A 17,641-nucleotide genomic window follows, 5' to 3' on the forward strand; every position below is an offset into this window, starting at 1 on the left:
TACCTTTTTTAAAATTATTTTAAAATTATAAATAAGTGAAAAGAAATTTAAAAAAATTAACTCTTATGCTGGTAAAAGCAGGCCTTACGCCTGCTTTTACCAGGCGTAAGATTTTTAAAGGTTTTCAGCGGGCGGAGGTTGTGCAGAAAGCGGAACTCTCTGCCCGCGGAGGTCCTTCTCCCGGGCAGGCGGATGATCTGTCAAGAGGATTCTTGACAGATCGGAAGTGCCGGGTTTTAGTGCATGAGCTTCGTATACCTGAAACTGGCCCTTGCGAGGCCCCTACGGGTGCTTACACACCTCGTACGCACCCGTGGGGGGGGTCGAAATATCCGGCCCAATAGTAGGCATTACAGCATTAAGTTACCAATAACTGCTGTTTTTTCATGTTTGGTGGGTTACTATGTAGAGTTAAACAGCAAACTGTAATGGCAGTAGAAAGGGACCCCAATGTTTTCCTAGTAACGCCAATTGGTTCACTATCTAGTGTAAAGAACAGATCAGAAAGGATAATTGAATTGTTTCCTTAACACGTTATTGGTTTATTGCTTTTATTACTGTAGAAAAACAGCCAATCGGATAATTGGGAATAAAGCCTATATTGAATCAATCAGAACGCTCCTGTATGAGGATTCAGAAAGACAAAATTAAATTGATAAACTCCCTATGCATTTATTTAAGTTTAATGGCCGTTTAGCAGAGTACTCCTTCTGTTGGACATTTAACCAATTAATATACCACCCCACATGAAAAATCTGATGAAGCTTTTTAGTTTTTAACATTTTACTCCAACTACTGTAGCCTGGAAACTAACCCTTAAAATACTATATAGATCAAACAATTTTTGAGTAATGCTTTTTATGTTAACATTTAAAATAGAAACACCCTATGTTAATATTTGAAGACTCGGTATGTAATATGTAAATATTTATAATGAGAATCTTCCCGTCATGCTGTAGTTGCAGATATCCCAACACTGGTGGCGCTGTGGGCCAAGGCATTTCGCTCCATCACCATTTTATTTTGTTTCTTTCCAAAACCAAGCCACAGCACATCATTGGGCTGGTACCTACTGCCTTCTATATAGTAGTCCCGGCCTGACATTCGTCATCCCCACTCGCCCCCTGACCCACTATGGTGATCTAGCATTGGGACCCAGCTTGCTTGCCCATCGCCTTCCACGATCCCAATCACGTGCTACCTCAGGCCAGCCCTGTCATTTTCACTGATAAACCAGCACCTCAGTCCTCAAACTGTAATGACTGCTTATATATAAAACCTAATATATTAAAAACATACATCTGCATAAACTTTGTCAACTTTTTCCATTAATTCTCATGTCCACATTTATAATGGAAACTACCTATCTAAATTTATCGCACTGTAATTACACCCTTCTGCCAATAGTGTCATCCTAGCACCTGTTTTGTATTTATCAGTTCTTTAGTCTGTACTCCAGAGAAACGCCTATGTTTCAACTAACTCTATGGCTGCGATTTTGCGTTCGGTGTCGGGATGGGTGCGTGTCAGCTGGTTTCCAGGTTCCGGTCATGCTCCCAGCTGCCTGTGCTCCACAGATGTGATTTTCCTTTGATTGACCTTGTTTAGTGGGCTTAACGGCCAATTAACAGGAAGCGGGTCTCATGACGTCATTTGATGACGCGTCATCTGCCGGTTTCCTTAAAGGGACCATGCACAATTTTATTTTGACAGTTGATTTCTCAGTGTTTGACAGCATTGAGGTGCTGAAAACACTGACAATCACTGCACAAATGTGAACACTTGCACCCAGGCTCTCCAATGACTCCCTCCATATGCTGGAATAGATGGCAGCTGCAGGTGAGATGACAGAAGTGATCTGTCACTGGTGAGAGAGGTTCTCCCAATGAGGTGACACTGAACATATAGTTGGATTTAAAATCTTGTAAGATAAAGGAATCTGTATATGTTTTAAAAATGTAGTAACCAACATTTTCTTTGCTCTGAAACTCACCATGTGCAACATTGGATCCTTCACACCACTTCTGAAGCTGTCATCTTTTCACAAACATTACACCAGACTCACAACACGCCACACTTACCCGGCGTGGTGTCTGGACATCATGAAACCCATCCTAGAAGCGGGAAAATCGAAAAATAGGCTGAACACTACTGACAAGTACCTGCTAATAGGCAGGTAATTGCCTTTAATCCGTTTCCCGCCGCTAGGTGTCGGGTCCATTCGCAAATTGGGGACCCGACACTTGGGAAGGCTGTTTGGAGGTGAGTTGATGGCGGGTTCATGGCCCGGCATCAATCAATAGGACTTTAACCTCTGACCCGCCTCTCTGAGCGCCGGCAAAATCGCGGCCTACATCTCTACTTCCCAAACTGACTGTAGCTTTTTTAAAGTAAAAGGACAATATCTATTTAAATAGATTTACACAACAATGCCCTTGTTATTGGTGCATTGATATTTAATGTAGAGTTATTGCAATTCTGTAGTTAACTGCAGTCTAGTGTACCATTAACATTTTAAAATATTCTTACTGCTTCACTTCTTGTTGAACAAAGTACACTGTATTTGCATCAATAAATCTACCACTGCAATAATAGACAAATTTACTGAGGAGTTACAAAGTATTTAACTTCTAAAGTAATCACCCATAGGAGAGGGATAATCACCAGCAACAGGGGCTTACCTTGGCTGAGGAGGTATGTCAAGAGAGTTGGGAGAAAGGTGTGCTAAAAGATACAATTCAAAATAAAATTAAAACATGTTCTCCTAAAGTTCTATTTGCAAATATCACTTTTACAATTCTCTTCCAAGTCATGCCTTTCTTTTGTACTTTAACAGACTTTAAAGATTTTGCATTCCAATTTTTTTCCTCAACAAAATAAAGAAGTTGTAAGTTATTCAAATTAATTAAAGTGAATGGGAAGTGATTTCCAGGCTTTAGCACATGAAAAGTGCCTGCTTACCAGCACTTTATTCCAAGAAGTAGTCACTTCTTTCTTACTCAACATATCTGTATTAAAAATCTTGTCTTTGCATGCACTCTCTCTCTCGCCAGAAAACCTTACTTCATATTAAAATCCTTATGGCCACATTTATATTAGAAACTGCCTATGTAAACTCATCATGCTATAATCGTACCCTCCTTGTCAGTGGTCTGCCAGCATAGGCAGTTTCCATTACAAATGTGGACAGAGGAATTTGTAATGGAAACATAAAAATAAGGATGGGACGTATTGTGGCGGAGCCACCAAAGGACTCAGATCGTTTGTACATAATTCCTTTAACAGCACAACCGGTGTCTGTATCTTTATCTGTACTGTTTAACTGAGCAGTGCGCGGTCCCTTTAACAGCGCAGTCAAAACGTGATGACGTCATGCCGTTCATCACGCGATCCCCCACTGGCGGGAAGAACGTGATGACGTCATCGAGGGAACGGCCACAGCAGTCCTCGTGGAGCCTCTGAAGAGAGCAGACCTGTATTCGACGTTGTCCAGCAGTTTCTTGTTAAAACCTGTTTGTTTCATTGAAGTTCGTTTGATTGATTGCCTGAGCAGAACTCAGTTTTTTCGTATTGGTGACCCTGACTTTTGCGAACGGATTTCGCAGAAGATTTACAGAATGGAAACGAACGCCGTGTCTCTTAAACTGCCAGAGTTCTGGGAGCAGCAACCAGCCGCCTGGTTCATCCAAGCTGAAGCCCAGTTCGCCATCCGGAACATCGTCGCGGATCCGACCCGTTATTACTATGTGGTCTCCGCCCTCGACAGCGCCACTGCCTCATGGATCGTCAGCCTACTCGGTAATCCACCCGCAGACGGCAAGTATGATACCTTAAAGGCGCGGCTGCTTCAGGTCTTCGGACTCTCCAATTCAGAGCGCGCTCGCCGCCTCCTAGCTATGCACGGCCTCGGGGACTCCAAACCGTCCGAGCTCATGAGCCAAATGCTCACGCTCTTAGGTGCCGAACCGGAATGCTTCCTTTTTAGGGAGCTGTTCCTCTGCCAACACTGGAGCAAGTTCAGGTGGCCCTAGCCAGTTCAGAAGTCACGGACTGCGCAGAGCTTGCTGCCGAAGCAGATAAGATTTTCGCAGTCACCCAGCAGTGCTGTGCTGCCATGAGCCACCCATCCCCTACAGACGCGGCTCCAGCTCCTCCCGTAGCAGGCTGGTGCTCCTACCACGCCCATTTTGGCACGAACGCCCGACGCTGCCGCGCTCCCTGCAGTTTTTCGCCCCCCAAAAAAAACAAGGCCCCTGCAGCGTCCCTGGCAAAGGAGAACCGGGGTCTAACGGGCGCTCCGCGGCTGCGATGGCCATCGGATCTTCGGGGAAACTTCTGTTCATTACCGACTCCCTCTCAGGTCAACGTTTCCTTTGTGACATCGGGGCGCAGTGCAGCATCCTGCCTGCGTCGAACCTTGATCTCCAAGCTGGGGGCCACGGACCTTCCCTCGAGGCGGCTAATGGCGCAGCCATTCGTACGTTCGGAAAGCGGCGGGTCCAAGTGTGTTTCGGCGGTCAGCGCTTCTATTGGGAATTCGTCACGGCCAAAGTCTCGCAAGCCATCCTAGGGAAGGATTTTCTGTGTGCTAATGGTTTACTCGTCGACGTCCAGCACCGCCGGTTGATCAATGCGGTCACCTACCACTCGATTCCGTGCCACCGTGGTAACGCCGTGTCGCGCTCTGTCGCCTGCGCGTTCCCACCTCCGGATGCCTTCACTCGCCTCCTCGGAGAGTTCCCGGAGCTGACCAGGCCCACCTTCTCCTCCTCGGTCACGAAGCATGGGGTGGAGCATCATATTACCACTACCGGCTCCCCGGTTTATGCACGGTCTCGACGGCTGGAACCCGGCAAGCTCGCAGCTGCGAAGGCGGAGTTCGACACAATGGAGCGGCTGGGGATTATTCGCCGGTCGAATAGTCCCTGGTCTTCGCCGCTCCACATTGTTCCGAAACCTGGCGGCGGCTGGCGACCATGCGGCGACTACCGACGCCTGAACGACGTCACTACTCCTGATCAGTACCCGATCCCGCACATTCAGGATTTCTCGGCCCATTTGGCGGGGAAGTCAATCTTTTCAAAAGTTGACCTCGTCCATGGGTATCACCAGGTTCCCGTGCACCCGCAAGACGTTCCAAAAACCGCAGTAATCACCCCGTTCGGTCTTTTTGAGTTCCTGCGGATGCCGTTCGGTTTGAAGAACACGGCACAGGCTTTCCAGCGTTTAATGGACTCTGTGCTTCGAGACTTGCCCTTCATTTTTGGCTACCTCGACGACATCCTAATCGCCAGCAATAAAGGAAGAGCACATCGGCCATTTACGTGCCCTCTTTTCTTGCCTCAGCCAGCCTGGTTTAATCATCAACCCGGCCAAGTGCCAGTTCGGCCTGCAGCGGATCGATTTTTTGGGACACCGCATAACATCAGACGGTGCGGTACCCTTACTGACGAAGGTGGAGGCTGTTACCGCTTTCCCACGCCCACAGACCATCAGGGCCCTGCAAGAGTTCCTCGGGATGGTCAACTTCTATCACCGATTCGTCCCTAAGGCGGCTCTGCTTATGCAGCCTTTGTACGAGGCCCTCAAAGGCAAGTCCGGTAAAGATCCAATCAGCTGGACAGCTGAGATGGACCAAGCTTTCGTCAACACAAAGAGTGACTTGGCGAATGCAACCATGCTGGCGCACCCGCTTCCAGGTGCCACCATCGCCCTTACCACTACGCCATCGGTGCAGTGCAGGAGCAGTGGGTCAATGGCACGTGGCAACCGCTGGCGTTTTTCAGCCGTCAGCTACGAAGGAATGAATGCAAATACAGCACCTTTGATCGGGAGTTGCTGGCCCTTTTCCTAGCCATCCGCCATTTCCGGTTTTTATTAGAAGGACGTCACTTCACGGCTTTTGTCGACCACAAGCCTCTGACTTTCGCCATGGCTAAAACCACCGAACCGTGGTCAGCTCAACAACGTCACCTGACGTTTATTTCTGAATTTACCACGGACATTCAACATGTGTCTGGTAAAGACAACCTGGTAGCGGATTGCCTCTCCTGCGCGACGGTCAATGCGGTTCACCTTGGGATTGACTACGCCCTCATGGCTGCAGATCAGGCCTCGGACCCAGAGGTCCAGTCATACAGAACCGTCCAATCAAGTTTCCAAGCGGCCGACGTCAGTTGCCAGGCTGCAGGCACCACGCTCATTTGCAACGTCTCCATGGGCGTTCCCCGACCTATCGTGCCAGTCGCATGGCGCCAGAAAGTGTTTGACGCCATACACGGGTTGTCGCACCCTGGTATGAAGGCTTCACAACAGCTAATGTCGGCGAAATTCGTATGGAAGGGTATGCACCTCGACGTTCGTGACTGGGCCAACACCTGTGTTGTTTGCCAGAAGGCCAAGGTCCAGCGTCATGTCAAAGCTCCAGTGGCTACGTTTGCTGTCCCGGAGCGCCGTTTCGACCACGTGCACGTGGACCTGGTGGGACCACTTCCGCCTTCCCACGGTTATACTCATCTCCTCACCATGGTGGACCGCACCACTAGGTGGCCAGAGGCAATTCCTTTGGTTTCCACCACTTTGGCAAACGTTGCAAGAGCCTTCATCTCATGTTGGGTTGCTCGTTTCGGGGTACCATCGGACATCTCTTCCGATCGGGGACCACAACTTTCCTCAGAGCTCTGGAACGCTGTAGCTCAGGGGCTCGGCACCAAACTTCATCGCACCACCGCCTATCATCCACAGGCGAACGGCCTTTGCAAGCGATTCCACAGGTCGCTTAAAGCCGCCCTACGGGCCAGTCTTCAAGGTGCAGGATGGGTGGACAGACTCCCATGGGTACTTTTGGGTCTGCGGACGGCGCCCAAAGAAGACCTGCAATCGTCCTCGGCAGAACTTGTTTATGGCCAGCCCCTCCGAGTTCCAGGTGATTTTCTACCTTCTCCCACAGAGCCATGGTCCGCCTCTCAACAACTCGTCAGCCACCGGGAAGCGGCCGGGTGTTTCGCGCCGGTGCCTACATCAAATCACGGCCTGCAGAGCTCCCACGTGCCGGCTAAGCTGAAGAGCGCCGAGTATGTCTTTATCAGCAAATAGTAATGGTAGTTGCTATAATAATAATAATTTATTATTATTATTATCCGACACGACGCTCACCAGGATCCGCTCAAGCCCCCTTACACGGGTCCGTTCCACGTCATCGAATCGGGAGACAAATCCTTTGCGGTCGACATCGGAGGGAAGCCGGATCATATTTCGGTGGACCGGTTGAAGCCAGCTCATTTGGACCTGGATCTCCCAGTCGTCACCGCTCAACCGCCGAAACGGGGTCGACCGCCCGCAGCCGCCATGCCAGACCAACCTCAGCCGCCCGCCAATTCGACCACAACCACCACGCCAGCTCGACCACAGCCGCCCGACAACTCAACCGCTGTCCATCAGCTTCCTCTGCCAGGTTATCGAAGCCGCACAGACAGACTGGTCAGGCCTCCTCAACATCTCACTTTTACTGTTAAAGACAATTCTGGGGGGGGCGCATGTGGCGGAGCCACCAAAGGACTCAGATCGTTTGTACATAATTCCTTCAACAGCATGTTAGCCGCAACCGGTGTCTGTATCTTTATCTGTACTGTTTAACTGAGCAGTGCGCGGTCCCTTTAACAGCGCGGTCAAAACATGATGACGTCATGCCGTTCATCACGTTGGCGGGAAGAACGTGATGACGTCATGACGTCATCGGGGGAACGGCCACAGCAGTCTTCGTGGAGCCTCTGAAGAGAGCAGACCTGTATTCGACGTTGTCCAGCAGTTTCTTGTTAAAACCTGTTTGTTTCATTAAAGTTCGTTTGATTGATTGCCTGAGCAGAACTCAGTCTTTTCGTTAGGAACTCCCGTTCCTACAGTATGATGTTAAAATGGGGTCTGAACGCTTTGCTCCAATTATCCCACACCCTTTAACCTTGCTTCACCCAAAGACTACACTTGGTCTTTATTCACTGTGTGCAATGGCACTGGAAATCAACTAATTCCAATTATAAATACACTAAAAATGCTCCCCATTTCATTAAAGAAACTTGTGTTCCTGTTAGATATATTATTAATGACACAGTTACATCAAGAACAACAATCTATAAAAGTGCAATTCAAAATGGTGGCATGCCACAATGTGCAAAGTGGAGTTCCTGAACTTTGCATTGGCCCAGAAATTCGGGTCGGGGGCTTCCCGCGGGTGTAAGCCCCCGACCTGCACTTACCTTGCGCGCTGGCAGTTGAGCTGTAGGGCCCCGTGGAATTCCGCTCCGGGGCCTGGCCCAGCTGCCGGCGCACTGTGCTTGCGTGTCCCAGGGGCGTAGTTAGTGCGATGCGTCCCCTGGGATCACGTGAGCCATGGGCAGCCAATCGGAGGAGGGAAAAGCCCATTCATAAGATTGACAGGCAGACCTGTCAAAACTGATAAATACTACGGGCCCAAAATAGCAGTAAACGTTCAAATAATTATTTTTTTTTTAAATCATACTTTTTAAATAAACTATAAATTACATTAAATAACTATTTTAAACAATTTAAATTTTTGACAAAAATAATTTTATATTATAACGGGGCTAAAAATAAACTTACCTTGCTTTAAAGTATTTAAAAATAATAAACCTGTGGAAAAAATGTTTTAATTTTAATTAATTGACCACTTACCTTGCAAAAAGCAGGCCTTACGCCTGCTTTTTAAATGTGTAAATCCTGCAGGCTTACCCTCCCGGGAAAAGCTGTAAAAAGAACCTAAGTTCAAAGCGCACGCGCAGCCTCCCCTGCGCGTGCGTTCGACCTCTGAAACTCTTCGTTCAGAGGATCAGAAGTGCCGGTTTCCCGCGCATGCGCAGTGCATGCAGGAAACCGGCAATTCCATTCGGCTTACGGGTGAGTACCCTGTGCGTACTCACCCGGGGAGAGCCGAATTTCTGGGCCATTGTCTTTGGGAAGGGGCTAAGTGGAAGTTTGGTGTTTTCCCATAGGGATGGGGGGCAAAAAAGATAAAAGGGAAAATTTATTCCGAGACTGGTCATATATTCCTTTTTTCTTCAGAGAAGCAGTAAGGTCTGGGAGCAGACTGCCTTTCCTCTCAGCCATTGCTGGTGCATAGTATGGGAAGACCAGTGAAGGGAAGAAAATAAACTAAAACAAAAGGGTGTTTTACCCTCACAAAAAATGAAATTTAAAAAAGGTGGAGACAACGGATTTTGCTAAATCTTTTAATATAAAAATGTAAAATGTACCGACAGTAAATTGATACTTTACCTTGCGAAAGAGCAATTGGTGTTGGATTATTTAAGCAATTCATAAATGATGTTCTTATATCTTCAATAAGACCCACCAAATGCGATGCTGGCTAAAGAAAGCAGAACCATCCAGTAAACAATAAATAACAATGAAAACCTGTATTGCCTAGACCTTGAACTTTGAATTTTTACTTCACAGCAATTACTTTACTGCACCTTTCCTCAACCCAAGTCAAAATTGTATTTTAAATTGTCCCATTTAAAAACACACTCTTAAACTATCCTCACACCACATTTGGAATAAAATATTTATAAAATTCCATAATAATCCTATTGTACTTCTGCTCTTGCTTAGCACTTTCACGCTTGTATTCTATTGCACTTGGAGAAACTCAAATATATATTGAACAAAAAAGTATCTATTTGGTTGTCATTAAAACAGCTTTACAGTGGAAAAAAAAGTGGCAGACTTTTCTTTAACATCATTTGATATATATATGGTGGGATGAATTAGCTGGCCTGGTATTTTTATTGTACATGGAGATACACAAAGATTAAAAAACACCACTGTGTTCTGGGGAGGGTGAGAGAGAGAGAGAGAGATTGATTCTGATTTAGAGGGAGGGAGAGAGGGAGAGATTGATTCTGATTTAGAGGGAGAGAGAGAGGGAGAGATTGATTCCGATTTAGAGGGAGAGAGAGAGGTGGAGAGATTGATTCTGATTTAGAGGGAGGGAGAGAGGGAGAGATTGATTCTGATTTAGAGAGAGGGAGAGATTTATTCTGATTTAGAGAGAGGGAGGGAGAGATTGATTCTGATTTAGAGGGAGAGAGGGAGAGATTGATTCTGATTTAGAGAGAGAGAGAGGGAGAGATTGATTCTGATTTAGAGGGAGAGAGAGATTGATTCTGATTTAGAGAGAGAGAGGGAGAGATTGATTCTGATTTAGAGAGAGAGAGAGAGAGAGAGAGATTGATTCTGATTTAGAGACAGAGAGAGAGAGGGAGAGATTTATTCTGATTTAGAGAGAGGGAGAGATTGATTCTGATTTAGAGAGAGGGAGAGAGGGAGAGATTGATTCTGATTTAGAGAGAGAGAGAGAGATTGATTCTGATTTAGAGAGAGGGAGAGAGAGATTGATTCTGATTTAGAGGGAGAGAGAGAGAGATTGATTCTGATTTAGAGAGAGAGAGAGAGAGAGAGAGATTGATTCTGATTTAGAGACAGAGAGAGAGAGGGAGAGATTGATTCTGATTTAGAGGGAGAGAGAGAGATTGATTCTGATTTAGAGAGAGAGAGAGAGAGGGAGGGATTGATTCTGATTTAGAGGGAGGGAGAGAGCGAGAGATTGATTCTGATTTAGAGGGAGAGAGAGAGATTGATTCTGATTTAGAGAGAGAGGGAGAGATTGATTCTGATTTAGAGAGAGAGAGGGAGAGATTGATTCTGATTTAGAGGGAGGGAGAGAGGGAGAGATTGATTCTGATTTAGAGGGAGAGAGAGGGAGAGATTGATTCTGATTTAGAGAGAGAGAGAGGGAGAGATTGATTCTGATTTAGAGAGAGGGAGGGAGAGATTGATTCTGATTTAGAGAGAGAGAGAGAGAGATTGATTCTGATTTAGAGAGAGGGAGAGATTGATTCTGATATAGAGGGAGGGAGAGAGGGAGAGATTGATTCTGATTTAGAGAGAGAGAGGGAGAGATTGATTCTGATTTAGAGAGAGAGAGAGGGAGAGATTGATTCTGATTTAGAGAGAGAGGGAGGGAGAGATTGATTCTGATTTAGAGGGAGGGAGAGAGGGAGAGATTGATTCTGATTTAGAGAGAGAGAGAGAGATTGATTCTGATTTAGAGAGAGAGAGAGGGAGAGATTGATTCTGAGTTAGAGAGAGGAAGAGATTGATTCTGATTTAGAGAGAGAGAGAGGGAGAGATTGATTCTGATTTAGAGAGAGGGAGAGATTGATTCTGATTTAGAGAGAGGGAGAGATTGATTCTGATTTAGAGAGAGGGAGAGAGGGAGAGATTGATTCTGATTTAGAGAGAGGGAGAGATTGATTCTGATTTAGAGAGAGGGAGAGATTGATTCTGATTTAGAGAGGGAGAGAGGGAGAGATTGATTCTGATTTAGAGGGAGAGAGAGAGACATTGATTCTGATTGAGAGAGAGAGAGAGATTGATTCTGATTTAGAGAGAGGGAGAGATTGATTCTGATTTAGAGAGAGGGAGAGATTGATTCTGATTTGGAGAGAGGGAGAGATTGATTCTGATTTAGAGAGAGGGAGAGATTGATTCTGATTTAGAGAGGGAGAGAGGGAGAGATTGATTCTGATTTAGAGGGAGAGAGAGAGAGAGATTGATTCTGATTTAGAGAGAGAGAGAGAGGGAGAGTTTGATTCTGATTTAGAGAGAGGGAGAGATTGATTCTGATTTGGAGAGAGCGAGAGGGAGAGATTGATTCTGATTTAGAGAGAGACAGAGGGAGAGATTGATTCTGATTTAGAGAGAGGGAGAGATTGATTCTGATTTAGAGAGAGAGGGAGAGATTGATTCTGATTTGGAGAGAGAGAGACACCTACAGAATGTTGGAAAACTGTACCTTTTTGCTATGTAAGCTTTGGCAATATGGTTCTCTGTAAACTTTCATGCCAATAAAGCATTTGAACTGAACTGAACTGAACTGAACTGAGAGGGAGAGATTGATTCTGATTTGGAGAGAGAGGGAGAGATTGATTCTGATTTAAAGAGAGAGGGAGAGATTGATTCTGATTTAGAGAGAGAGAGGGAGAGATTGATTCTGATTTAGAGAGAGAGAGAGAGATTGATTCTGATTTAGAGAGAGAGAGAGAGAGATTGATTCTGATTTAGAGAGAGAGAGAGAGGGAGAGATTGATTCTGATTTCGAGAGAGAGAGAGAGAGATTGATTCTGATTTAGAGAGAGAGAGGGAGAGATTGATTCTGATTTAGAGAGAGAGAGGGAGAGATTGATTCTGATTTAGAGAGAGAGAGAAACTAAGTACTCCTACTCAGCCGGACCCTGACCAGTCCCAGACCAACACTGCCGTCCAAACACCAATCCGAGTGAACCAAATCATTAAACAATGCAAAGAAACCTACCTGGAACATTGGAACAAAATAACCAAAAGCCAAAGCAGATTAGAATGTTACCGGGCAATAAAAAGAGAATATAAACTGGCAGACTATCTCTCGACCATCAGAGACACAAAACAGAGACAGACCCTCACCAAGTACAGACTAAGCGACCACCAACTGGCAATTGAAAAAGGGAGATACAAGAAATCCTGGCAGCCTAGAGAGAATAGAATATGTGATCAATGTCTGACCGGCGAGGTTGAAACAGAAATGCATTTCCTCCTAAAATGCGAAAAATTCAACACAGCAAGAAACATATTATTTAACAAGCTCAGCCAAACAACCCCAGATTTCAAGGATTTGGATGACCTGTCAAAATTAAGATTAGTCCTGGGAGAAGGAGACAGACCATACCTTGGTGCCAAATATGTAACAACATATTGTTTAAAATTAATACTGAATGTACCCAATGATGTACAAAGACTGTTTAAATTAATACTGTTTAAAAGTAATATTGTATGTACCCAACAAGGGTCAAAATTGTTTGACACCTACAGAATGTTGGAAAACTGTACTTTTTTGTTGTGTAAGCTTTGGCAATATGGTTCTCTGTAAACTTTCATGCCAATAAAGCATTTGAATTGTGAATTGTGTGGGAGAGATTGATTCTGATTTAGAGAGAGGGAGAGATGGAGAGATTGATTCTGATTTAGAGGGAGGGAGAGAGGGAGAGATTGATTCTGATTTAGAGAGGGAGAGATTGATTCTGATTTAGAGGGAGGGAGAGAGGGAGAGATTGATTCTGATTTAGAGAGAGGGAGAGAGGGAGAGATTGATTCTGATTTAGAGAGAGATGAAGTACAAAGACTGTTTAAAATTAATATTGTTTAAAAGTAATATTGTATGTACCCAACAAATGTCAAATCGATTGACACCTATAGAATGTTGGAAAACTGTACCTTTTTGCTATGTAAGCTTTGGCAATATGGTTCTCTGTAAACTTTCATGCCAATAAAGCATTTTAATTGGAATTGGAATTGGAATTGGAGAGGGAGAGATTGATTCTGATTTAGAGAGAGAGGGAGAGATTGATTCTGATTTAGAGGGAGGGAGAGAGGGAGAGATTGATTCTGATTTAGAGGGAGAGAGAGAGAGATTGATTCTGATTTAGAGAGAGAGAGAGAGGGAGAGATTGATTCTGATTTAGAGAGGGAGAGAGGGAGAGATTGATTCTGATTTAGAGGGAGGGAGAGAGGGAGAGATTGATTCTGATTTAGAGAGAGAGAGGGAGAGATTGATTCTGATTTAGAGAGAGAGGGAGAGAGAGATTGATTCTGATTTAGAGAGAGGGAGAGAGAGATTGATTCTGATTTAGAGAGAGAGAGGGAGAGATTGATTCTGATTTAGAGGGAGAGAGAGAGGGAGAGATTGATTCTGATTTAGAGGGAGAGAGAGGGAGAGATTGAGTCTGATTTAGAGAGAGAGAGAGAGGGAGAGATTGATTCTGATTTAGAGAGAGAGAGGGAGAGATTGATTCTGATTTAGAGAGAGGGAGAGATTGATTCTGATTTAGAGAGGGAGAGATTGATTCTGATTTAGAGGGAGAGAGAGAGGGAGAGATTGATTCTGATTTAGAGGGAGAGAGAGGGAGAGATTGAGTCTGATTTAGAGAGAGAGAGGGAGAGATTGATTCTGATTTAGAGAGAGAGAGGGAGAGATTGATTCTGATTTAGAGAGAGAGGGAGAGATTGATTCTGATTTAGAGGGAGGGAGGGAGAGATTGATTCTGATTTAGAGAGAGAGAGAGAGGGAGAGATTGATTCTGATTTAGAGAGAGGGAGAGATTGATTCTGATTTAGAGAGAGAGAGGGAGAGATTGATTCTGATTTAGAGAGAGGGAGAGATTGATTCTGATTTAGAGGGAGGGAGAGAGGGAGAGATTGATTCTGATTTAGAGGGAGAGAGAGGGAGAGATTGATTCTGATTTAGAGAGAGAGAGAGAGAGGGAGAGATTGATTCTGATTTAGAGAGAGAGAGGGAGAGATTGATTCTGATTTAGAGAGAGAGGGAGAGATTGATTCTGATTTAGAGGGAGGGAGAGAGAGGGAGAGATTGATTCTGATTTAGAGAGAGAGAGGGAGAGATTGATTCTGATTTAGAGAGAGAGGGAGAGATTGATTCTGATTTAGAGAGAGAGAGGAAGAGATTGATTCTGATTTAGAGGGAGGGAGAGAGGGAGAGATTGATTCTGATTTAGAGGGAGAGAGAGAGAGGGAGAGATTGATTCTGATTTAGAGAGAGAGAGAGGGAGAGATTGATTCTGATTTAGAGAGAGGGAGAGATTGATTCTGATTTAGAGGGAGGGAGAGGGAGAGATTGATTCTGATTTAGAGAGAGAGAGAGGGAGAGATTGATTCTGATTTAGAGAGAGAGAGGGAGAGATTGATTCTGATTTAGAAAGAGAGAGGGAGAGATTGATTCTGATTTAGAGGGAGGGAGAGAGAGGGAGAGATTGATTCTGATTTAGAGAGAGAGGGAGAGATTGATTCTGATTTAGAGAGAGAGAGAGATTGATTCTGATTTAGAGAGAGAGAGGGAGAGATTGATTCTGATATAGAGGGAGGGAGAGAGGGAGAGATTGATTCTGATTTAGAGAGAGAGAGAGAGAGAGGGAGAGCTTGATTCTGATTTAGAGAGAGAGAGAGAGATTGATTCTGATTTAGAGAGAGAGGGAGGGAGAGATTGATTCTGATTTAGAGGGAGGGAGAGAGAGAGGGAGAGATTGATTCTGATTTAGAGAGAGGGAGAGGGAGAGATTGATTCTGATTTAGAGAGAGAGAGAGAGATTGATTCTGATTTAGAGAGAGAGGGAGAGATTGATTCTGATTTAGAGAGAGGGAGAGATTGATTCTGATTTAGAGAGAGAGAGAGATTGATTCTGATTTAGAGAGAGGGAGAGAGGGAGAGATTGATTCTGATTTAGAGAGAGGGAGAGATTGATTCTGATTTAGAGAGAGGGAGAGAGGGAGAGATTGATTCTGATTTAGAGAGAGGGAGAGATTGATTCTGATTTAGAGAGAGGGAGAGATTGATTCTGATTTAGAGAGGGAGAGAGGGAGAGATTGATTCTGATTTAGAGGGAGAGAGAGAGAGAGAGATTGATTCTGATTTAGAGAGAGAGAGAGATTGATTCTGATTTAGAGAGAGGGAGAGATTGATTCTGATTCAGAGAGAGGGAGAGATTGATTCTGATTTGGAGAGAGGGAGAGATTGATTCTGATTTAGAGAGAGGGAGAGATTGATTCTGATTTAGAGAGGGAGAGAGGGAGAGATTGATTCTGATTTAGAGGGAGAGAGAGAGAGAGATTGATTCTGATTTAGAGAGAGAGAGAGAGGGAGAGTTTGATTCTGATTTAGAGAGAGGGAGAGATTGATTCTGATTTGGAGAGAGCGAGAGGGAGAGATTGATTCTGATTTAGAGAGAGACAGAGGGAGAGATTGATTCTGATTTAGAGAGAGGGAGAGATTGATTCTGATTTAGAGAGAGAGAGAGGGAGAGATTGATTCTGATTTGGAGAGAGAGAGAGGGAGAGATTGATTCTGATTTGGAGAGAGAGGGAGAGATTGATTCTGATTTAGAGAAGAGAGAGGGAGAGATTGATTCTGATTTAGAGAGAGAGAGGGAGAGATTGATTCTGATTTAGAGAGAGAGAGATTGATTCTGATTTAGAGAGAGAGAGAGAGAGAGATTGATTATGATTTAGAGAGAGAGAGGGAGAGATTGATTCTGATTTCGAGAGAGAGAGAGAGATTGATTCTGATTTAGAGAGAGAGAGGGAGAGATTGATTCTGATTTAGAGAGAGAGAGGGAGAGATTGATTCTGATTTAGAGAGAGAGAGAAACTAAGTACTCCTACTCAGCCGGACCCTGACAAGTCCCAGACCAACACTGCCGTCCAAACACCAATCCGAGTGAACCAAATCATTAAACAATGCAAAGAAACCTACCTGGAACATTGGAACAAAATAACCAAAAGCCAAAGCAGATTAGAATGTTACCGGGCAATAAAAAGAGAATATAAACTGGCAGACTATCTCTCGACCATCAGAGACACAAAACAGAGACAGACCCTCACCAAGTACAGACTAAGCGACCACCAACTGGCAATTGAAAAAGGGAGATACAAGAAATCCTGGCAGCCTAGAGAGAATAGAATATGTGATCAATGTCTGACCGGCGAGGTTGAAACAGAAATGCATTTCCTCCTAAAATGCGAAAAATTCAACACATCAAGAAACATATTATTTAACAAGCTCAGCCAAACAACCCCAGATTTCAAGGATTTGGATGACCTGTCAAAATTAAGATTAGTCCTGGGAGAAGGAGACAGACCATACCTTGGTGCCAAATATGTAACAACATATTGTTTAAAATTAATACTGAATGTACCCAATGATGTACAAAGACTGTTTAAATTAATACTGTTTAAAAGTAATATTGTATGTACCCAACAAGGGTCAAAATTGTTTGACACCTACAGAATGTTGGAAAACTGTACTTTTTTGTTGTGTAAGCTTTGGCAATATGGTTCTCTGTAAACTTTCATGCCAATAAAGCATTTGAATTGTGAATTGTGTGGGAGAGATTGATTCTGATTTAGAGAGAGGGAGAGAGGGAGAGATTGATTCTGATTTAGAGGGAGGGAGAGAGGGAGAGATTGATTCTGATTTAGAGAGGGAGAGATTGATTCTGATTTAGAGGGAGGGAGAGAGGGAGAGATTGATTCTGATTTAGAGAGAGGGAGAGAGAGATTGATTCTGATTTAGAGAGAGAGAGAGAGGGAGAGATTGATTCTGATTTAGAGAGAGAGAGAGGGAGAGATTGATTCTGATTTAGAGGGAGGGAGAGAGGGAGAGATTGATTCTGATTTAGAGGGAGAGAGAGAGAGATTGATTCTGATTTAGAGAGAGAGAGAGAGGGAGAGATTGATTCTGATTTAGAGAGAGAGGGAGAGAGGGAGAGATTGATTCTGATTTAGAGGGAGGGAGAGAGGGAGAGATTGATTCTGATTTAGAGAGAGAGAGGGAGAGATTGATTCTGATTTAGAGAGAGAGGGAGAGAGAGATTGATTCTGATTTAGAGAGAGGGAGAGAGAGATTGATTCTGATTTAGAGAGAGAGAGGGAGAGATTGATTCTGATTTAGAGGGAGAGAGAGAGGGAGAGATTGATTCTGATTTAGAGGGAGAGAGAGGGAGAGATTGAGTCTGATTTAGAG

General features: G+C 44.5%; 1 protein-coding gene across 3 annotated transcripts in view; it reads right to left on the reverse strand.

The window, feature by feature from the left end:
• Positions 1-17,641, reverse strand: part of LOC147114809 (uncharacterized) — a 158,476-nt gene that overhangs the window by 58,697 nt on the left and 82,138 nt on the right. For all 3 annotated transcript variants that reach the window (XM_085992769.1, XM_085992767.1, XM_085992768.1), the window contains exons 5-6: positions 9,289-9,379; positions 2,682-2,724 (exon numbers count right to left, since the gene is read on the reverse strand). In XM_085992769.1, coding sequence (XP_085848895.1) covers positions 2,682-2,724; positions 9,289-9,379 — 134 coding nt within the window. The remainder of the gene's footprint in view (positions 1-2,681; positions 2,725-9,288; positions 9,380-17,641) is intronic.

This window comes from Somniosus microcephalus, chromosome 7, assembly GCF_052327205.1.
Source record: "Somniosus microcephalus isolate GS21.2 chromosome 7, FLI_Smic_1.0, whole genome shotgun sequence".
In the NCBI taxonomy this organism is placed as follows: Eukaryota; Metazoa; Chordata; class Chondrichthyes; order Squaliformes; family Somniosidae; genus Somniosus; species Somniosus microcephalus.